This window comes from Xenopus laevis, chromosome 1L (assembly GCF_017654675.1).
Source record: "Xenopus laevis strain J_2021 chromosome 1L, Xenopus_laevis_v10.1, whole genome shotgun sequence".
Taxonomy (NCBI): domain Eukaryota; kingdom Metazoa; phylum Chordata; class Amphibia; order Anura; family Pipidae; genus Xenopus; species Xenopus laevis.
The window spans coordinates 152437225-152462359 of NC_054371.1; the positions used below are offsets into that span (position 1 = coordinate 152437225).

The window sequence follows — 25135 nt, forward strand, 5'->3', positions numbered from 1 at the left end:
ACATTTGTTTATGTATTTTGTGTTTCAGTTGTTCTGTGACTAACTGATGCCATTTAACCTTCTCCCTAACAGATAATTGAATTATTTCTTGGAGAAAATTCCTATTTCAGTAATTCTTGCCTCCATATGTTATAAAAGGCACAATGTTTACCAAAGGGCAGTCACCCATAGCAAAAAATAAGATGTTTGGAGGCGACTGTAAATGCCACCTTCAGATCGGTTGCTATAACTGACTAGACCTGCAGCATATTTTTTTTTAAATTCAAGCATGTGGAGAGTAAGGATATTACATTGAAATGCCCTGGCTATAAAAACTATTTACCACCTTTGGCAATTAGTTACAGTTTGTGAGTAAACAAAAATAAAGTTCAACATATTCTGCCCGATATTTGAAATTCAGATTTTAAACCATGTTTTCATCTCCAAATTCATTAAGCAGTGTATTTGTATTTTGAAATGAACTATCCTCCACAGGAAGAATATATATAGAACCTGTAGTATGCAGGTGAAGTTAAGGCACCCTCTCAGAGGTTCTATCAGACCCATAAAAGAAATCCAATAACTGCCTGTAGAGGAGGGAACCTCACAAATATGGTTAATGAAAAGATTTGTATAGGCAACAGAGCCACAGGCCTTTTACTTCTGTGTCAAAACACCAATTTCTGTAACTTGCCCTGCAGGTATTACCCAGAAAGTAACAAATGCAAAGCTTTCTCTAGTTCAAGTCACCCATAGCAACCATTTAGCAGGTAGCATTTACTGATCTCTTGTTTGAAAGTAGAAAACTATATTCCAGAAAATATTGGCTAACTTTTTAATGCTCGAACAGGTCGAGGGGGGCTGCATCGCTAGTGCAGAAGATGCAATTGTACTCTCTGTAACAGAAATGCTAAAATCTAAAATTTTGATTTTAAAACTGGAGTTTCAGCCACTAAAGTTATCAGGAGGATCTTTCTGTCTCTCTTGGTAACCTTCAGGGACTCATGACAGAAGTGGGCTCCATCCAATCAGGAATTATGAGTGTGGGCCAAAGTGGAACCACTGCTCAACCAGTCATCTGAAAATGTGCATCTAGGCTCAGCCAATAAATTCTGAAGTCATACATTTATAACTGGATTCACTGATGGTCTTGAACAGAAAAACTGTGTTTTCAGTCTATAATTTCATTATTGCTTCAGTAACACTAACAGATGAATATAACATATGTTCCTGGTAAGAAAATCTGTTTTGAGTGTAGAAATGGGATGTTAATGTGCTTTTGCTGCCCCTCCTGCAAGATTTAGTATTTTTCACCTTTTCTCTGGACTATTTCTCATTGTAACCAATCTGTATCTTCAGTCTGCAAATGATTTGTTTGCTGTTATGCAATAGTCTAATAATGGTTTTATTTCAATTAAACCATCATACAATGTCCTCCCAGGGCTGCCAGACTAATAACATTGTTACTAAAGGTAAAGTTAAAAACTGTGCAGGACAGTTTGTAACACTTTTCTGAATTTATCAGAAGTGGGTCTGATGAAAAATTTGTAAAAATTCTGAACAAATCCCTGTTCGGATGGCTATATGGAGTATATTAAATTGCATTGCATTCCATTATCTTCTAAATATTGGATAAAGAATAACCTTAATCAACTTTTATACTTTTATATTCCCATTTACTTTGAATACAGGACACTTTTGAACATTTTATTCCTCTCCCACAGAGCAGAAGGGGAAAGCATTTTTTACTTCCTTGTTTTCTGGCAAAAAGTCACACAATTTCCCTCCCTGCCCCTAATTTTCATATGCAAATTAGGATTTGGATTAGGTTCGGCCGAGCAGAAGGATTCGGCCGAATCCTGCTGAAAAAGGCCAAATCCTGGCTGAATCCCGAACCGAATCCTGAATTCGGTGCATCCCTAATATATAGTAATACTTAGTATTAATTTTATATCGAGAGCGGACACTGAGCATAGAGAACACATGACCACTTTTGTAGGGATGCACTGTCACTGATGTATGGTATGATTTATTTATTTTTTACACATTGGGTTAATTATGGAACATTTAATGGCCCATTAATCTGTTAGTTTACGAAGGCATTAAACGATGGCCCCCAATCAGAGCGGGATAGTAACATGCTGGCCCCAGTTATACACCATAGAAATTATAAAAATGATAAAAATTATATAAATTAATATATACCGATAATAAAATAACGGAGTAGTTGAGTAAGTGGGATAGTGCCATGAAATTTACAAAATCCGGAAGGGAAGGGAAGCATGAATAGGTGCAGTATATTTATGATAGTGGAAGTCCAGACAGTAAATCTTGATATTATATATAGTGAGTATTGAATTTTATGACCGGAAGATGTTTACCCATGGGCCATGTTAGATCTATTTCTCAAACTTTACATATAGGTAACACAGGCAATGGAGTGTTCTTTTAAATGAGTAATTCTATATGGGATGGTTACAATGCTGCCATAGTGTTAATTGTGTTACATATTATGTTGCTTTTAAATTTATTTGCGACTGTGGCACTTTTAGGAAGGAATCATTTAAAAGTGCATATGGGTAACTTTTTAACCTCTATGGATTATCTACTATAACTTCAGTGTGATCTTTAATGATAGTCGCTTATTTTATGACGTTACAAGAAAGTAACAATTGCTGTTTTCCCGCCAGTACTTGAATTTAAGCAACTTTCACTGTTTGTTAAGACACTTTGAGAAAGGCCCTGGAAGGGCCGAAACATCAGTCCATAGTTCTTTAATATATTTTTATTTAATTTTTCTACGTCCTGCGAGTGCTGATCCTCTCTTTCAAAAAAAAAAAAAAAAAAAAAAAAAAATATATATATATATATATATATATATATATATATATATATATAAAAATAACGAAAGAAAAAAGATGCACACCAGGGTTTGTGTACAAAAGATTAAAAATCCATATTTATTAGATTACATTAAAAAATTCGGCCAACGTTTCGGTCTGCTCCTAAGACCTTTATCAAGACCATATTTTTAGTACATCCACCATGTTTAAATAGCTAAAAACATGTGACTCACCCAATTGTGCACACCCCCGCAATCATGTGACCATAAAGAGTCCAACACCAGATAGGAAACAGGTATATGTGATTACTGCAAAGTATAAAAAACTTTTGTTACTTAAAAGTTGATACAAAGTAAAACAAAACATACAGACTGATCAATGTGGAAACTTTTGTCAGAGCTTAATGGCAACTATGTAGCTTATAAATCATATTTAACGCTGATTTAGAAAGCATAGGAAAGAACAATATTCATTCAATCCTGTAGGGGCAACAGTGTTTAGTTTGCGGATCCAAAAGGTTTCACGCTGCAATAGCAATCTAGATCTGTCTCCACCTCGCTTCAGGGGTGGGATATGATCGATGGCAATAAATCTAAATGTGGGCAATCTATGACCTTTTTCTAAAAAATGTTTCGCCACAGGTTTAGTAGTATGGCCATCCCTGAAGGCTGTACTGATGGCAGAGCGGTGCCCGTCCATCCTTAGCCGCAATGTTTGGTCTGTTTTGCCTACGTAGGATAGCCCGCAGGGACACGTGATCAAATATATCACGTGAGTGGTGGTACATGAAATGTGATGTCTGATATTTAATCGTTTGCCAGTTTGGGGATGAAAAAATGATGTGCCCGGGCTCATATATCTACAGGATGTACAGTTTGGACATCTAAAACAACCGGGTTTCAGTGTACTCAACCAACCCCCTGGTTTTTTTGAATAGCACATTGTCGGATCACTCTTGACCAACAAGTCTCTTTGGTTTGTACCCCGTTTGTAAGACAACATTGGGGGTCCTGTTACCACTTGTCTTAAAGATTTATCAGCCTCAATGATTTTCCACTGATCACGTAAAAAATTACTGGCCACATCGGCACATGTGTTATAAGTGGTGGTAAAGGTAAGTCTAGGTTCCTTTTGTGGTGGCACACCTACATCCGCTATCCTTTGTCTGGCGGTGGAAAGGGCCTGGTGTAGCAACCTATCCGGATAACCACGCTCACTAAAGCGGAGCCACATCTCCCCAAGTTGACATTCAGCCGTATGTTTATCAGAATTGTTTCTCAGTACCCTACAAAATTGAGAAATCGGAAGGGATTTTTTCATTGGGGGTGGATGACAACTCTCATAATGAAGGAGTGTATTTTTGTCCGTCGGTTTTCTGAAAAGAGTAAAATCCAATTTATTGTTATACAGTTTCAATTCAATATCCAAAAATTGAATTGTATTGGGGTGTATTGTACAAGTAAATCTTACCGGACTATCCAATGCATTAAGTTCATTAACCATCTCAATGAATTCATCATGGGACCCACGCCAGATGATTAACATATCATCGATGTAGCGTTTAAAGAGAAACATCTTTTCAGCAAATCGGGGAACTATATGGCATTGCTCATAGTGGTGCATGAACAAATTAGCATATGCAGGCGCCATGGCCGCCCCCATCGCTGTCCCAGATGTTTGTAAATAAAAATTATTTTCGAATCGGAAATAATTTAGGGTTAATGACAATTCAAGTAGTTCTAATACAAAAGGAATAGGTGGACCAATGTATACTGTCGACTCCGAAAGAACTTGTTCAATGGTAGCTAAACCTGCCATATGGGGAATGATGGTATACAGGCTTACCACATCCATAGTTGCCAACAGGTATGGCACATCCTGTGTAAAAGATACATTTTTAATACAATCCAAAAGGTGAGGTGTATCACGTAAGTATGTAGGGGTAGCACAGACAACCGGTTGTAATAAACTATCCAAATAGATCCCTATTGGATGTAGTAGCGAATCGCGGCCAGAGACTATCGGGCGGCCAGGGGGCGAGGATAAGCTCTTATGTACCTTGGGTAGCGTGTATAGCACTGGGCATTTAGGGAAATTTTGTTTCAGAAAATCCCCAAGAGTGTTATATGAATTTCTCGGTCAGACTGGAACCTCAGTCTTGCTTACTGATTATTTCCTTCCAAAGCCAATTAAATTGTGCAATAATATCTATATTAGTGTCCCAATTGTCTACTGTATTAAAAAAATTAAAGTCATTTGTGGTTTTGGACAGTAAAATACAAACTGCAGGATGTGCAGATGTGCAGGATGTGTTTTCAGTCTAATGCCATTCCTGTATCAATAACACTAAGAGATAAATAAATAAAATGTTCCTATAAAGTGAATATGGTTTGAATGTATACATTTTAACATGATTTTGCTTCCCTCTACTGCAAGATTGTTTTTCGCTTTTCCTTGGAATGGTTTGTCACTGCAACACAAAGCAGTATATGACTGTGTCTAAAGATTTGTGATTTGTTGATACAATATATTTTCATAAAGGTTTACTTTTACGTGAATCATCATAATATGTTATGGGCTTATGGCACCAGTACCAACCATAATTAGCCACTATAAACCCAGGAAACTGCCCAGTTTGTACCTTTATTGCTAAAAGTCAATATGGAGTCTATGCAGGACAATAGGTGAGACCCTCCTGGTTTAACCTTAACTGGGACTGACTGGAAATTTGAACAACTAATTAATAAGCTGAATATTCAGTAGAACAACCATTGAAGTTTTTCAGGGAACCATGAAAAAAGTATGTAAAATCCAGGAAATTGTAAAATCTGTTAAAGCAACTTAATTTTCAAGTAATAAAAGGATATAAGCACAGGAATCAGTTTTATTTTAAAATACAATACTTATTGTGTTTATGACAAGAGTTAAGCATTGCAGTATTATAGGGTGGGGGCATGTGCAGGACCTCTCGACAGTCACATGCACAAACTAAAGCAATAAGTCACTTGTAAATGACTGTATGTGGTGCAGACTAATTTGAATTGACTTGACTTTACAGACAGAACCAGGGTAAAGAATTTTAAGCCTCTACTCTAAGTTCAGTATTCATGACCCCACACAAGAAAGACTAAGCAAAAATGGGAGAGTAGTTCAGTGCTCGTCTTGCGTTTGCACTTGGTAAGGGTAAAAACAGTTCATGAATGTGATGTTTAGGGTGGTGGCAGATGTGGCTACTTCCCGCTGGAAAGAATTTAAATTGCTGGTGGGATGGTACTTGGATCGCTTCAGCTTTCCAAAGTCACCCGAAGTTTCCTCGTGAGGCAACTTCAGGCAATTTCGGAAAAACCAAGTGATCCGAGTGCCACCCCACCGGCAATTTACGTTCTAGCCGACGGAAGGCATTTAGGGGAGATTAGTCGTCTGAAGAAGAGGTGATTTGTCTCTGGGTGATTAATCTCTCCGAGTAGCCATGTCTGTCACTACCCTTAAAGTGGACCTGTCACCCAGACACAAAAATCTGTATAATAAAAGTCCTTTTCAAACTAAACATAAAATCCAATTTCTATTTTTTATTAAAGCATTCATAGCTGTTGTAAGCTCATTTAAAAATCTCAGATGTCAATCAAATATTGTCTGCCCCACCTCTATGCCATGGGCATAGAGGCGGGGCAGACAATTACTTTCACTTTCCATTCAGCACTTCCTAGATGTCACTGCTCTCCACACATTCCCCCATTCTCTTTACCATTTAATTGTGTAGCCAGTGCATTGGAATGGACATCGGGTCCCCCATTCTGGTGCAAAACAAGATTCTGAGATGATACAAGGCTTTCCTTAAAAACAGTGTCCACAAAATGGCTGCTGCCTGCTTGTTATAATTATGAATTCCCAGACTGAAGGAAACAAGATTCAAATAATTTATACAGTGTAATTAAAGTTCATTTTGCTTGACTAATGTGATAAAATAGGATTTTGAATAATTTTTTTGGGTGACGGGTCCCCTTTAAGAAACTTAATATCCAGTATCTTCTTAATTGTATTAGCTGATCAACATAATAGTGACATGACTAAAACAAACAATGACTTCATACTGACAGTGTGAGTTTTGGGTCTGACAGTTGGATGCAGCACATTTGATTCCTCTGCTTTATCTGGGAGCTGCGGGTTTTTGAAAGAACTTTTTAAATGCTTATGGGCAGCAAAATCAGCCTATTGGATTTGTTTAATGATTTTCTGGTAGACTTAAAGGGGTGGTTCACGATTAAGTTAACTTTTAGTATGTTATAGAATGACTAATTCTAAGCATTTTTTCAATTGGTCTTTTTATTATTTTTTTTTATAGTTTTTCAATTATCTGCCTTTTTCTTCTGACTTTTTCTAGCTTTCAAATGGGGGTCACTGACCCCTTCTAAAAACAAATGCTCTGTAAAGCTACAAATGTTTTTTGATTGGTACCTTTAATTACTCATCTTTCTATTCAGGTCCTCTCCTATTCATACTCCAGTCTTGTATTCAAATCAATTCATAGTTGCTAGGGTGATTTGGACCTTAGCAACCAGATTGCTAAAACCACAAATAATAAAAAAAGGAAGATCAATTGCAAAATGTCTCAGATTATAACCCTCAACATCATACTAAAAGTTTACCCAAATGTGAACAACCCCTTTAAGTTATGGAAAACCTAAGTTCCCGAGCATTCTGGATAACAGGTCCCATACCTGTGTGTGTGTGTGTATATATATATATATATATATATATATATATGTATTTGACTATATATATATATATATATATATATATATATATATATATATATATACATATACATATATATATATATATATATATATATATATATATATATATATATATATATATATACATATATACATATAGATATACATATATATATATATATATATATATATATATATATATATATACATATATACATATATACATATAAACACATATATACATATATATATACGGGAAAAGCGGATCAGCCAGTAGCCCGCCATTGGCTGAATCAAAAGCATACTCTTCCACAATTTCGCCACATGATCATTGACCAGATACCAATACCTCGTAGAGGGGGTAACAGGGGACTATGGCTAATACAGAGAGAATCCCGTTGGATTCACAAACTGGACACCCTAACACCTAAAGGTTTGAATGAAACCCTCCCGATGTCCTCCTTTTATTAAGTGTTGAAGTCTTCACTATACACTCTGACCCAATTGAGTCAAACAGTTAATTATCTATCACGACGTCATTATATACATTATTTGTTCCTACCCGTTTGCATGCTATGCTAGTTTGTGTGGTCACTGAGTACATGTTCAATGTCTATACAGCCAAGGTTTTAGTTTTAATTTTTAATATACTAATTTGTTTTGCACCTAGGTTGTATGCGGACCTCAGGAGGTAGTGGGGGTGTCCAGTAAGTTGGTACAGGTCCCGAGGCTGCCTTGCATGTCAGGATGCCAATCCTGTCACCACCAGTCTCTATTTTACAGAGAAGGAGGATCTTTCGCAATCTCCAAGACAACTAATGACGCACAGAAAGGATGGTTCTACAGGATGATTGACACCCAATGAGGCAGAGCGAGTACTCCAAAAGCGCGTGTCCTATCCCGGGGGGATACCTACTGGTATAGGTACACGCACTAGGAGAACGAGATATATGCCCCCTAAGCTTGGTAACAATATGGAAACTCCAAGCGTCTACTTTCTGAAAGTAAAAGGAGCGATCGCGAAGAAACACTCATGGTTACCATGACAACGACGGAACACGGAAGTTGGAGCGCAAGGATAGCGCGTATCGAGACTGAGTCTTGGAACGCATGGGACACGGAACGGCAACAATACCTGACATGTGGGCAGCAGATACAGGGCGACATGAGGGCATGGATCGGACACCTCCGCTTCTGACTGGGGTAAGCGATTAGACTTTATGGGCTCATGTGAGAAACTAAACAGTGTATTGTGTTTGTTTTTAACGCTCACTCACGGACACACTATTGGGACACGATATAATATGCAGACACTTGGTTCACTATTAGAATTGAGCCTGATTACTACACAAAGTATAACTGTCACGGATCATTGAATGATTTTTTATCAATCAGACACTTAATATTGTTGACACTTATTACCAATTATGGGCACTGAATGATGATGTCACGCATAATTTTGGCGCCATTTTCTCACTTAAAAAACCCAGCACTTGTTTTGTATTGTTTCACTTCCTGAAGACGGCCCAAGTCATTGCGCCGAAACGTTGAAATAAAACTTTTTTCTTTTTTCACCATTGACAAGACCTGTGAGTGCGGTTTTTTCTTCGTGATTGTTATGCCATGCTATAACCAGCACCCAGGCAATTATACATAAGGATCAAGAGTGCACCACTGTGGATTTTTATATATATATATATATATATATATATATATATATATATATATATATATATATATATATATATATATATATGATTTTATGTGAGTGACCATTGTCTACTTGTGTCCTGAAAACACAGTACGCAATGATAATAATATATAATTTCAGGCTCTATATAAATTTCTCCCCTCTATATACAAACACACTTACTTATATTAGCCCTTAGTTTATAATTCTATACTGAAAACAAACCAACAGACAAATTCAAACAAGCAGAGAAGTGCCCTGCTGTAAAAATCATATTAACCATTCAATGAGAAGACAGGACAAGTCCATGCATCAGACAACAACATGGACAATTAAGTGCTGCTGTGCTGTTCTGTGTTGCAGTGGGGTTGGGGTCCTGTGATGACTGAGGATTCTGCAAAATGGGACCAACTAATCTGAATCCATGAACCTAGATTTCTTTAACCAACACCTGCAATTGCACAAAAGCACAGGAGTGTATTGCATACATACATACATACTAGAGATTTTTTTTTTACATTTTTTTTAATGTTACTGGTGCTTTAAGTATAGGATCCTTTATCCACAAACCCGCTATCCTGAAAGCGTCATAGACTAGTCCCATAGATTACATTTCATTCAAATACTCCAATTTTTTGCCTTAATGGCAAAACCAGCCTATGCAATACCTGTATAGAATTAACCTAAGTATTATCTGAAATAATCTGAATCAACTGCTTAGTTTATTATCCTCCCCCTTGAAGGTGGTTTGTGTTTGCACTAAATACATCCTGGAAATTCTAATAATTGAAAAGTTCTGTTAGCAGGTTATGTCCATGAATGCAGCTGATTTGCATAATTTTAGGCTAATGGGGCCGCAAGTCACCACTTGAGCACATTTCACAAAAAGTGAACACTTAGGGGCAGATTTATCAAAGGTCGAAGTGAAAAAATTTGAATTTTAAACCGATTTTTGTGTAATTCGACTAGGCAATAGTCCAAATTCAATTTGAAAAAAAATCAAAAATTATTATTTTGAAATTCATCATATACTGTCTCTTTAAAAATTTAACTTTGACCATTCGACATCTAAAACCTGCCGAATTGCTGTTTTAGCCTATGGGGGACCTCCTACAACCTATTTTGAGTCAATTGGTGTAATTTTAAAAAGTGAATTTTTAATCGTACGGTTGAATGCGATATTACTTCGATTCGTACGATTCAAATTCGATTGAAAACGGACGTATTCGATTGAAAATGGACCTATTCCACCAAAAAAAAATTTGGTTGGTCTTTTTGAATTTGAATTTCAAATTCGAAATTCGACCCTTGATAAATCTGCCCCCGAATTTACTCCCTTTTTGTTGAATCTCATGCAGGTTGCAGCAGTCACTATTTAGCATTTGCCTACTTAGATGCTGGAAGGAAAAACACTTCATCCTGGGTAAAAATGATCATTTGCAACCGATTATTGCACATTGCAATGCATTTCTAAAATAGCATTGTATAGGTTATTTTTAATTACAAATGATTGATAGATTACATAATCAATCCAATTAGTAAAAACTCTTTTTTTATGATTCATTTGAGGACCTTGACAAGGTAAAAGAAAATAGATTGGGTGGCAGACTTCGGCTCAACAAATTGACTTTTATGTTTATCACTAAAAAGCTGTGAGTGTGATGTAATATGATGCTTTATTTTTATATATATATATATAGATATAGATATAGATATAGATAGATAGATAGATAGATAGATAGATAGATAGATAGATAGTGAATAGATAGATATATATATATAGTGAATAAAGTACCCCCTAAAATTACAAGGAGTTTCATGACCATATAAAAACACGAGGCTTAAGGCCGAGTGCTTTTATACCAGTCATGGAACTCCGGGAGAACTTCTAATATCCTTATATGTTGCAACTGGGGGTACAAAAATGACAACACACCTCACCATTTATAACTGATGACATCAGAACTTTATATACAGGATATAATTTTCAAGATATTCATGGCTTTTGTGTATTATATATATATATATATATATATATATTTATATATATATATATATATATATATATATATATATATATATATATATATATATATATATATATATATATCACTTATCCATGTTCTTTTTTTTAATTGTGTACAAATTATAGAACTGGTAAATCATTTTAGAAACCAGTGCAAGTCACTTAATACAGTGAAAATAGAACAGAAACGTTTTTATTAACAAATATTGTAGAATCTATAATCTGTGGATAAAAAGAAATAGTAGCCATACATCTAGATTTGTATAAATTTCAGATCTGCAAGTGCTTAACCAGCTTCTAAAATGTGATCAGCACTTGTGCCCCTAGACAGAGCAGGTGAATACAGAAGAGACATGGAAGACACACGGTTGCTCTGCATCCAGAGTTCTCTCTTGTTGCCATCCTGCTAGAGGAATTGGGGATTTTGACTCCCAATTTCACATTACAATACTTTTTTTACTGCTATGATTGGCCTCTAAATTCTATTTATTAACCTTGTGCATATGGGATATCAAACTGTTCACAATGCTCTTGGAATTCACATTTATTAAAGACATTTATTAATGAATATATAAAGTTTAACAACTTAATAAGTAGGAGCACTGGTAGCATTTGAACATTTAAAGTCACTATTTGAATATAATATTAATGACTTACTCTTTAAATCAATGACCTAGCATCTGCACCATCTATTGCATGCTCTGCGTACTCTTACAAATAAAATAAAAAATATGTTTAAATGTTTAGCAGTTCAGCTTATTAAGTTTACTAAACTGCCAGTAGGAAAACATGAGAGTGGGGACATTTAAGTTTGGGCTGCAGAATAATTTTTTGAATATTTATGGGATTGATAATTGATGTAATTTTTTTAAAATTCTTTTTGTTTGGTTTATTGCGCACTGTGATTTGACATTTAGTTATTGTCTCACTTCCTCATTCTCTTCTGTCACTGTGTCGCTTACACAGTAATACACGGCAGTGTCTTTAACTTCCATCCCATTCATTTGGAGGTAGACCTTTTTCTTTCCATTGTCTTTAGTAATTGTAACTCTGTTTTTCAGGGAATCAGCAATAATTGCGCTCCCATCCTCAACTACAAGCCCAATCCATTCCAGTCCCTTCCCAGGAGGCTGCCTGATCCAGTACACATAATAGCTAGTTAGCTCAAACCCAGAAACTGTGCAGGTCAGTCTGAGTGACTCTGAGGGTTTCACAGTTCCAGGACCAGACTCTTGTAATGTCTGAGAGAGGATACCTGCAAAGAAGAGAGGATCATATTAAATATTTTAGAAACATATTCAAAGTTCAAATAAAATAGAGTTCTTAAAACACATCTGTTCCTTACATGGTGGAGAAAAAACATGAAAATTACAAAAATAGCAAAGCCCATGTTAGCAGGAAATGTCACTGACTAATTGTCTTAGAGGGAGGTCGTTAACATTTTATATACTTTAGGTGAAGGAAAATAATCATTTGCATAATGAATTCTGATTACAGTATAAGACTGAGGAAAGGGAAGTGTTATAATTAAATGAACGATTCTCTGATCATGTATAAAGTATATGAAATATAAAATAGTATTAGGACTTAAAAAATATGTACTACTGTATTTGTGTTAGCAGTCTTTGATTATCAAAAAGGCATTTTCTAGGATATCCTCTTTTCTTTTAATCTTTTAATAGAGTTGTAAAGTCATATTTTTATCATCCACTTTGACAGAATATTTCATTTTCATTACCAGTAAGCAAAGTATCTAAGAGCGAGTAGTGTACCTTTTATATTATTGTTCTGTGTCAAATAATTTTTTTTCTTAGAATATTTGAAGCAGGGGACTGGAAAATCAGGTTCAGATTTAGGAATTAAGGTTTATATCTGCCTTATTTACATTTATTTATGTATTTTGTGTTTCAGTTGTTCTATTACTAACTGATGCCATTCAACCTTCTCCCTAACAGATACTGGAATTAAATCATGGAGAAAAAAATCCTATTTCAGTAATTCTTGCCTCCATATGTTATAAAAGGCACAATGTTTACCCAAGGGCAGTCACCCATAACATAAAATAAGATGTTTGGAGGCGACTGTAAATGCCACCTTCAGATCGTTGCTATAACTGACTAGACCTGCAGCACATTTTTTTTTAAATGCAAGCATGTGGGGAGTAAGAATATTACATTGAAATACCAAGAAATGCCATGGCTATAAAAACTATTTACCACCTTTGGCAATTAGTTACAGTTTGTGAGTAAACAAAAATAAAATTCAACATATTCTGCCCGATATTTTAAATTCAGATTTTAAACCATGTTTTCATCTCCAAATTCATTAAGCAGTGTATTTGTATTTTGAAATGAACTATCCTCCACAGGAAGAATATATATAGAACCTGTAGTATGCAGGTGAAGTTAAGGCACCCGCTCAGAAGTTCTATCAGACCAATAAAAGAAATCCAATAACTGCTGGTTAGTGAAAAGATTTGTATAGGTAACAGAGCCACAGGCCTTCTCCTTTTGTGTCAAAACACCAATTTCTATAACTTGCCCTGCATGTATTGCCCAGAAAGTAGCAAATGCAAAGCTTTCTCTATTTCAAGTCTAGTTCAACAGGTCGAGGGGGGCTGCATCGCTAATGCAGAAGATGCAATTGTTGGTTGATTTTAAAACTGGAGTTTCAGATAATAAAGTTATCAGGAGCATCTTTCTGCCTCTCTTGGTAACCTTCAGTTCACTGCCATCTGAGGCAAAATTCTTAACTTGACTCATGACAGAAGTGGGCTCCATCCAATCAGGAATTATGAGTGTGGGCCAAAGTGGAACCACTGCTCAACCAGTCATCTGAAAATGTGCATCTAGGCTCAGCCAATAAATTCTACAGTCATACATTTATAATTGGATTCACTCATGAGCACGTGCCCGTATTAAATTGTTTGTTTCCAGTTATAAGACCTGCGAGTGCTCCTTCTTGAGGACTATATATATATATATATATATATATATATATAAACAAAACAGGGGGGTTGTGGGAGCACTCTAAAAGGCTTTAAAGTATATATAAGTATAATAAATGCTATTGCATATGTACCCAAAACAGGGGTTATTTTGTTACAAAGTTATGATCATAAAATTGATAAGCCACCATACCACGTCAAGGTAAACCCCGAATGGCGGTCCCTAACTTGTTTTATATTTTATGTGCATTTTAGCATTACCTGTAATCAATGTCCATTGAACGCTGTTTTTTCACTAAGGGCTAAATCCTCCCCAGCCAGCAATCAGGCTTTTAAAGGAGAGATATTCCCAAAACAAACGCCCAATTTTAAAAGCATAGGATCACCACTAGTTTAAAGGGGGGGGGGTATGGGGTGCTACAACCACTGAAGCTATGCCACAGCTCCTGGCTAAATATACAATATCAAAACAGGGGGGTTGTGGGAGCACTCTAAAAGGCTTTAAAGTATATATAAGTATAATAAATGCTATTGCATATGTACCCAAAACAGGGGTTATTTTGTTACCTTTGAATTAGTGGTGATCCTATGCTTTTAAAATTGGGCGTTTGTTTTGGGAATATCTCTCCTTTAAAAGCCTGATTGCTGGCTGGGGAGGATTTAGCCCTCAGTGAAAAAGCGGCGTTCAACGGACATTGATTACAGGTAATGCTAAAATGCACATAAAATATAAAACAAGTTAGGGACCGCCATTCGGGGTTTACCTTGACGTGGTATGGTGGCTTATCAATTTTATGATCATAACTTTGTAACAAAATAACCCCTGTTTTGGGTACATATGCAATAGCATTTATTATACTTATATATACTTTAAAGCCTTTAGAGTGCTCCCACAACCCCCCTGTTTTGATATTGTATATATATATATATATATATATATATATATATATATATATATATATATGCAGTATATATATATATATATATGCAGTATATATATATATATATATATATATATATATGCAGTATATATATATACATATACATATATATACATACACACACACACACACACACACAGTATACTGTTTTCATTTGCTTTTCGCAATTGTCATCAAGTATTTTATTATTTTTCTAAAATTAATGTTTTCAGACTAATTTATTTTATTTCCCACTTCCCTCATTCTTTCCAGTGGCTGTTCACTATTCTAAACTGTTAAAAATTTGATATAATAGTTAAATGTATTTCATGGCAATGACAGCAAGAGTTGAGCTTTGATAAATCTGTAACTGAGCAACTGTTACAACTTAATATGTTGTCTGCTAGATTTTCTCTTATTCCACTAAGAAATGCATTCATAAAAATATGAAGGTTTAACAAAATAATTGACATGATTAATGTTGGGATTTTCATGTTTTTCATCTTTTGTGGTTTTGCAATACGATACAATCTGATTTAGTAGTTAGATATTGTCTGAGTTCCTCATTCTCTTCTGTCACTGTGTGTGTCTTGCACAGTAATACATGGCAGTGTCTTTAACTTCCATCCCAGTCATTTGGAGGTAGACCTGCTTCTTCCCAGTATCTCTAGTTATTGTAACTCTGTTTTTAAGTGAATCCGAAATAGCTGTGCTCCCACCAGCCCATACAGCTCCAATCCATTCCAGTCCCTTCCCAGGAGGCTGCCTGATCCAGCTCACAGCATTGCTAGTTAGCTCAAACCCAGAAACTGTGCAGGTCAGTCTGAGTGACTCTGAGGGTTTCACAGTTCCAGGACCAGACTCTTGTAATGTCTGAGAGAGGATACCTGCAAAGACGAGAAGATTGTATTAAAAATTATATAGTTAAAATAAAGTTACTAAAATATTTTATCTGTTCCTTACATGATGGAGAAAAAAACATTAAAATGAAAAAAATAATGAAGTCCATGTTAACAGGAAATGTCACTGACTAATTGTCTTACAGGAAATTGTTAATGTCTTATATACTGTAAGGAAAATAAGGATTTGCATAATACAATCTGCTTATAAGACTTATAAAACAGCTTGAAGAAAGGCAGTGTTAAGCAATAATTAAATGAATCAACCCGATCATTTAATTTAATATAAAATAGTGCAATAATTTAAAAATGTTTCTACTGCATTTGTATAATTTTCTAGACATTTTCTAGGATATCTTCTCTGACTTCAATGGTTTAGAATTTAGTTTTATGTTTTAATGGTTTTATAATACTTTAAATCTGTTGCATTTTTACAAATGACCTCTCACATAGAACATTTCTTTTTTCATCATCAATAAGCAGGTAAATTCATGTACAATCTGATTATCTACATTGAGCTATAAACTTTCATCAACTTGCTTTATCCATGTGCTAAATTCTGTAGCGGAAAGTTGGAAAATCCCTGTGAGGAGATTTATCAACTCTGTTGAAAACATCCAGGAAACATCACAAGTGTCTTAATTATCTTTATTGTATTTGTTTGATTGCAAGCCTTAGGCCCAAACCTATTTATTGTTACATTATTACATGACAAAAATTAACCAAAGTAAATAAAATGTAACTTTCAGCATATGAAACTCTTTAAAAAGCATTTTTCATCTCAAATAGTTTTCTATCCCCCAAGGTAAGCAACAAGCATTGTCCCTGCAGTACCAACCTAAAGTTATTAATTTCTCACTCAGCCAGACTGGAACCCCAGCCTTACGAACAGACTATTTCTGCCTCAGCCAATTAAATTGTGCAAGCATATGTATATTAGTGTCCCAATTGTCTGCTGTATTGAAAAAATAAAAAAGACACAAGGTTTTGGACAGAAAAATACAAACTCCAGGATGTTTAAAATATCTTTGTTTTCAGTATAATGTCATTTCTCCAGCAATAACACTTAGGGGGTTATTTACTAAACTCTGAATGCAAAAATCACGAAATTTTTTTGATTTTTCTTTTTAAAAAATCGGGCTTTTAAAAAATCACGAATTTATTAAACCCCAAGGCTGGAAAACTCAGAATCTGAAAACCCAGCATCTCAGACTGCATATAAGTCAATGGGGGAAGTCCCAATGATTTTTTGATATGCATTGGGTCTCGTGCTATACCCCGAAGTTTTCTGAGGTTTCGGGCAAAAATCTGAGGTTTCGGGTGAAAACTCCGAAAAAATCCTGAAAATTGGGTGAAAACTCCGAAAAAAAATCATGAAAATCTGAGTTTTTACCGCAAAGCACATTTTCGTGAAAATGTAATAATAAATAAGCGTTAAAAACCCAAGCGGCTTAGATCGGAGTTTGAAGAAGAGAATATTGAGATAAGTTCGGACCTTGATAAATAACCCCGTAAGAGATAAATAAATAAAATGTTTTCCGAGAAAGTGAATATGGTTTGGATGTATAAATGAGATATTAGCATGAGTTTGCTTCCACCTACTGCAAGATTACAGAAGGACATGATTATCGTTTTCACTTTTCTTTGGAACGGTTTGTCACTGCAACTCTTACAAAGCAGTATATGACTGTGTCTATAGATTTGTGGTTTGTTGATACAATACAGTTTCATAAAGGTTTACTTTTACGTGAATTATCATAATATGTTATGGGCTTATGGCACCAGTACCAACCATAATTAGCCACTATAAACCCAGGAAACTGCCCAGTTTGTACCATTATTGCTAAGAGTCAATATGGAGTCAATATGTGAGACCCCCCGGTTTAACCTTGACTGGGACTGACTGAAAATTTGAACAATTACTTAATAAGCTGAATATATAGAAGAACAACCATTTAAGTTTTTCAGGGGGCCAGTAAAAAAATATGTAAAATCCAGGAAATTTTAAAATCTGTTAAAGCAACTTATTCTTCTAGTAATAAAAGGATATAAGCACAGGAATCTGTTTTACTTTAAAATACAATACTTGTTGTGTTCGTGACAAGGGTTAAGCATTGCAGTATTATAGGGGGGGGCATGTGCAAGACCTCTCCAAAAGTCACATGCACAAACTGAAAGCAATAAGTCACTTGTGCATGACTGTATGTGGTGCAGACTAATTGGAATTGACTTGACTTTACAGACAGAACCAGGGCAAAGAATTTTAAACCTCTACTCTGCTAAGGTCAGTATTCATGACCCCACATAAGAAAGCAAAAAATGGGAGATTAGTTCAGTGCTTGTCTTGCATTTGCACTTGGTAAAGATAAAAATATTTTATAATAGGGTGGTGGCAGATGTGGCTGCTCGGGCAGATCAGTCACCCAGTGACAAATCGCCTCTTCTTTGGGCGAATAATCTCCCCTAAATGCCTTCCCGCCAGCTAGAATGTAAATCGGCGGTGGGATGGCACTCGGATCGCTTTGGCTTTCCGAAGTCGCCAAAAGTTTCCTCATGAGGCCAGAAGGTTCATTAGTCAGGCCCCTTCTCTGATCAGAGTAGGTTAGAGCCCCAGGTTCCAGCGCCCATTAGGATCAGTCACCTCGGCTTAGTTACTGGCCAAGTCAGTGGCGTAACTAGATGTTACTGGGCCCCACAGCAGATTAATTTTAGGGTCCCCAACATATCCAGAGGTTTTCCTGTTTTATCAATATATATTGAAATTGCTCAATAATTAGGGTTTCATTAAGCCCTCTATACCTCCTGGGCCCCCCAGCAGCCGCAGCTTCTGCTTCCACTGTAGTTATGCCCCTGGGCCCAGTTATAGTCAAAGGAGAGCCAGGACTAACTACTGGACACTGCACTCTCTGGAAAAACTGTACAGATACACATGAACGGATTACAAATGTACTGGAATTCATGGATGCAACACCAGAGATTACAGATAAGTGCGCACCAACGTAAAGTGTACACAACAAGCAGGCCTGAACTGTCAGTTATATGTAATGCACCACAGGGGTTAATAAATGGTCAATAACTGTATTCTTTACTGATATTCTTTGTTTGTTCATGGTTCTGATTTACATGTTCTAGTAAAACAGAGAGTTCCATCTTTACTTTGTACCCGTCTGTTAAAGGAACCCATACCTTGCCAGGCTACCCAGAAGGTAATTTGGTAAATATATATATATATATATATATATATATATATATATATATATATATATATATATAGCTTCCGTGTAAGTCCGCACTCGTCACTTCATGTATTATTTCGGGTGCAGTGTATAGATTGTAGTAGACAGCGTTCCAGAGTTACACGCACACCGTGTTGAAAAATAATAAATTATTTATTAGCACATTAATGCATCCGCATTATGTTCTTTATATATATATATATATATATATAAAGAACAAAAAACCAGCACCAGGGGTCTTTGCAGTGAAAAAAACTTGTATTGTTACATAGGTATGTATAACCGACGTTTCGGTCCAAATTGATAAAGGTCCCAAGAGGGACCGAAACGTCGGTTATACATACCTATGTAACAATACAAGTTTTTTTCACTGCAAAGACCCCTGGTGCTGGTTTTTTGTTCTTTTTGTATCTGCATTCCGGGCACAGGGGCAGCTACAAGATTTTTAAAAACTAGTGGTGAGCACAACTTTCCCTTGTTTGTTATATATATATATATATATATATAATTCCACATATAACGGCACTCACCATATAAAGTATCACGGCTGGGTGCTAACCATAATTCACATAAGCCCAAATTTGAAAGCACTCACAGCAGATTTCATCAGTGTATAAAAAGGTTTATTCACCGCTCACATCTACGCGTTTCAACCCTCAATGGGTCGTCATCAGGATCCTGATGACGACCCATTGAGGGTTGAAACACGTAGATGTGAGCGGTGAATAAACCTTTTTATACACTGATGAAATCTGCTGTGAGTGCTTTCAAATTTGGGCTTATATATATATATATATATATATATATATATATATATATATATATATATATATATATATATATATATATATATACACACATGATTTATTTTATGTGAGTAACCATTGTCTACTTGTGTCATGAAAACACAGTACGCAATGATGATAATAAAAGATCAATTTCTCCTGTGTACATAGAAATTGGGGCATAACCATAGCAGGCTCTATATAATCCTCTCCCCTCTACACACACACACACACAGTGTTTTGCAGTGGGGTTGGGGTCCTGTGATGACTGAGGATTCTGCAAAATGGGACCAACTAATCTGAATCCATGAACCTAGATTTCTTCAACCAACTCCTGCAATTGCACAAAAGCACAGGAGTGTATTGCATACATAGCGCTTCTCATTTAGTAACATTATCAGCTGTGAGCATTTTGGCCGCCACTATTCTCCATCCAACAGCAGTGTGTCAATGGCTAAAGACCTGGTGTTTTAATCCAGATGCATATATAAATATATATTGCCCAACAGCCAGAATTAGATCAAGGGGTGCTGACATATGCATTGAGTTGTTAAAATTAGAAGTATTGGATACGCAAACTCAATTGTGTTGCTCCAATGGGCACATTGCTATGGCTGAATGTTTGGCTTGATTTATGAAGGAAATGACAATTCAGAGAGATCTAATTCCGGGACTGCAGTTATCCTGTATTTTTCTTAAATTATTTTTCAGTATTTTTTTCTTGGTTAAGATATTCCAAAATTGTATTTGTGGAGGATATGTTAAATACAGTATATCTTTTCACTGGAATATGGATAAAGTTTATGATGATATTATTTTCTAATGTTTTAATGTGAATAATGTACAAGTCGGCACAAGAATGTGTATACAATATAATATTTATATAGAAATGTTGGCAATTAGCTTTACCAGTGCACCTGAATTTGATCCACCATTTTACCAGCTTTCACATAAGGGGTTATTTCTCTATGGCAGAACAATTGCTGGCTGTGTTGACACCCAGCTCCCCATAGGTGGAGGGTGATTTTTTTGTTTGGAGAGGCTACAGTTGACCATATACTGGCTAACTTAAAGGGAACCAGTCACCCTGAATTTCTTTTACCCTACCAGAGGGGTGGGCTAATAGAGCCTGCACACCGGTTGGGTTAAACAGTACGGTTTTTTTTTCCAAAATATATTAAGTGTATTGGAGACAGTGGGTCCTGGCACATTATACTCAGTGGAAAACAGTGGGTACTGACACATTATACTCAGTGGGAGACAGTGGGTCCTGGCACATTATACTCAGTGGGAGACAGTGGGTCCTGGCACATTATACTCATTGGGAGACAGTGGGTCCTGGCACATTATACTCAGTGGGAGACAGTGGGTTCTGGCACATTATACTCAGTGGGAGCCAGTGGGTCCTGGCACATTATACTCAGTGGGAGCCAGTGGGTCCTGGCACATTATACTCAGCGGGAGACAGTGGGTCCTGGCACATTATACTCAGTGGGAGACAGTGGGTCCTGGCACATTATACTCAGTGGGAGACAGTGGGTCCTGGCACATTATACTCAGCGGGAGACAGTGGGTTCTGGCACATTATACTCAGTGGGAGACCGTGGGTCCTGGCACATTATACTCAGTGGGAGACCGTGGGTCCTGGCACATTATACTCAGTGGGAGACAGTGGGTCCTGGCACATTATACTCAGTGGGAGACAGTGGGTCCTGGCACATTATACTCAGTGGGAGACAGTGCATCCTGATGACGACCCATTGAGGGTTGAAACGCGTAGATGTGAGCGGTGAATAAACCTTTTTATACACTGATGAAATCTGCTGTGAGTGCTTTCAAATTTGGGCTTATATATATATATATATATATATATATATATATATATATATATACACACATGATTTATTTTATGTGAGTAACCATTGTCTACTTGTGTCATGAAAACACAGTACGCAATGATGATAATAAAAGATCAATTTCTCCTGTGTACATAGAAATTGGGGCATAACCATAGCAGGCTCTATATAATCCTCTCCCCTCTACACACACACACACACACTGTTTTGCAGTGGGGTTGGGGTCCTGTGATGACTGAGGATTCTGCAAAATGGGACCAACTAATCTGAATCCATGAACCTAGATTTCTTCAACCAACTCCTGCAATTGCACAAAAGCACAGGAGTGTATTGCATACATAGCGCTTCTCATTTAGTAACATTATCAGCTGTGAGCATTTTGGCCGCCACTATTCTCCATCCAACAGCAGTGTGTCAATGGCTAAAGACCTGGTGTTTTAATCCAGATGCATATATAAATATATATTGCCCAACAGCCAGAATTAGATCAAGGGGTGCTGACATATGCATTGAGTTGTTAAAATTAGAAGTATTGGATACGAAAACTCAATTGTGTTGCTCCAATGGGCACATTGCTATGGCTGAATGTTTGGCTTGATTTATGAAGGAAATGACAATTCAGAGAGATCTAATTCCGGGACTGCAGTTATCCTGTATTTTTCTTAAATTATTTTTCAGTATTTTTTTCTTGGTTAAGATATTCCAAAATTGTATTTGTGGAGGATATGTTAAATACAGTATATCTTTTCACTGGAATATGGATAAAGTTTATGATGATATTATTTTCTAATGTTTTAATGTGAATAATGTACAAGTCGGCACAAGAATGTGTATACAATATAATATTTATATAGAAATGTTGGCAATTAGCTTTACCAGAGCACCTGAATTTGATCCACCATTTTACCAGCTTTCACATAAGGGGTTATTTCTCTATGGCAGAACAATTGCTGGCTGTGTTGACACCCAGCTCCCCATAGGTGGAGGGTGATTTTTTTGTTTGGAGAGGCTAAAGTTGACCATATACTGGCTAACTTAAAGTGAACCAGTCACCCTGAATTTCTTTTACCCTACCAGAGGGGTGGGCTAATAGAGCCTGCACACCGGTTGGGTTAAACAGTATGTTTTTTTTTTCCAAAATATATTAAGTGTATTGGAGACAGTGGGTCCTGGCACATTATACTCAGTGGAAAACAGTGGGTACTGACACATTATACTCAGTGGGAGACAGTGGGTCCTGGCACATTATACTCAGTGGGAGACAGTGGGTCCTGGCACATTATACTCATTGGGAGACAGTGGGTCCTGGCACATTATACTCAGTGGGAGACAGTGGGTTCTGGCACATTATACTCAGTGGGAGCCAGTGGGTCCTGGCACATTATACTCAGTGGGAGCCAGTGGGTCCTGGCACATTATACTCAGCGGGAGACAGTGGGTCCTGGCACATTATACTCAGTGGGAGACAGTGGGTCCTGGCACATTATACTCAGTGGGAGACAGTGGGTCCTGGCACATTATACTCAGCGGGAGACAGTGGGTTCTGGCACATTATACTCAGTGGGAGACCGTGGGTCCTGGCACATTATACTCAGTGGGAGACCGTGGGTCCTGGCACATTATACTCAGTGGGAGACAGTGGGTCCTGGCACATTATACTCAGCGGGAGACAGTGGGTCCTGGCACATTATACTCAGTGGGAGACCGTAGGTCCTGGCACATTATACGCAGTGGGAGACAGTGGGTCCTGGCACATTATACTCAGCGGGAGACAGTGGGTCCTGGCACATTATACTCAGTGGGAGGCAGTGGATCCTGGCACATTATACTCAGTGGGAGACAGTGGGTCCTGGCACATTATACTCAGTGGGAGACAGTGGGTCCTGGCACATTATACTCAGCGGGAGACAGTGGGTCCTGGCACATTATACTCAGTGGGAGACAGTGGGTCCTGGCACATTATACTCAGTGGGAGACAGTGGGTTCTGGCACATTATACTCAGTGGGAGACAGTGGGTCCTGGCACATTATACTCAATGGGAGACAGTGGGTCCTGGCACATTATACTCAGTGGGAGACAGTGGGTCCTGGCACATTATACTCAGTGGGAGGCAGTGGATCCTGGCACATTATACTCAGTGGGAGACAGTGGGTCCTGGCACATTATACTCAGTGGGAGACAGTGGGTCCTGGCACATTATACTCAGCGGGAGACAGTGGGTCCTGGCACATTATACTCAGTGGGAGACAGTGGGTCCTGGCACATTATACTCAGTGGGAGACAGTGGGTTCTGGCACATTATACTCAGTGGGAGACAGTGGGTCCTGGCACATTATACTCAATGGGAGACAGTGGGTCCTGGCACATTATACTCAGTGGGAAATGAAATGCTAATTTACATGTAAGAGCCTCAGGAAAAATGGTAGGTATAACAGAGGGCTGTTTCCTTGAAAACAACAATGAAAAAAGTCAGAAAAACTAGTATAAAGCAACAAGAAACGGAGCAAAAAAAGAAAGGAAAAACAACCTAAAAACCCATACTTATTCAAGCTGGTGGAGAATCTTCTGTATATTGTACCTGTGAGTTGAATGAAATTTGCAAACATGCCCAGTTGGATGTTCCAACTTCTTCATATCAGTCTCCCTTCTGCCATGGTGCCTTCAGTCGTTAAAGTTTTCCCAGCCACGCCTACTCTGTACCTGGTTGGTACATTTCACTGTAAAGTCAGCTGTGCTCTGATTGGACAAGCTACAAACCACATATATCCAATCAGAGTGCAACTGATATCTTCAACATCGTGATTTGGAGGCGGACCTTAGCTACCAATCCCTGATGAAGGAACAGTGCAGTCAGCAACGGAGCAGGCTTTATTTTGTTTTATATCTTTTTATTTTAAGGGTCAGACAGGTTTGGAGAGGCTTAGCCTCCCCTAGCCTTATTGAAAATCCACCTATGCAGCTCCCCAAACACATTGACCTGTGTCAGAAGGTGGAGGCTATAGAGGAAATGCTACACCATCACTAACATGATGCTAACCTAGTGGTGGTGGTTCAGAGTGTGGGAGAGGCCCTAGTGTAGTTAGGAAGACTATGTTTTCAGCTATAAGAAACACTTACATTTTGTGTTGCCATATGAAAACAAGCACCCTGTTAAAGGGGTTGTTCACCTTTAAATTAACCTTTAGTATATTCAGCAGTTCTCCAGTTTACAGTTTCA

The 25135-nt window shown here is 37.2% G+C and overlaps 1 protein-coding gene and 2 gene segments (V, D, J or C); all 3 read right to left on the reverse strand.

Annotated features, from left to right (window-relative positions):
• The window catches only part of LOC101027262 (uncharacterized), an 834796-nt gene that overhangs the window by 649657 nt on the left and 160004 nt on the right, over nt 1–25135 (reverse strand).
• LOC121400757 lies at nt 12192–13471 on the reverse strand. The segment is given in 2 exon segments: nt 12192–12529; nt 13459–13471. Coding segments are annotated over 2 exon segments (351 nt in total).
• LOC121394417 lies at nt 15669–16162 on the reverse strand. The segment is given in 2 exon segments: nt 15669–16028; nt 16105–16162. Coding segments are annotated over 2 exon segments (357 nt in total).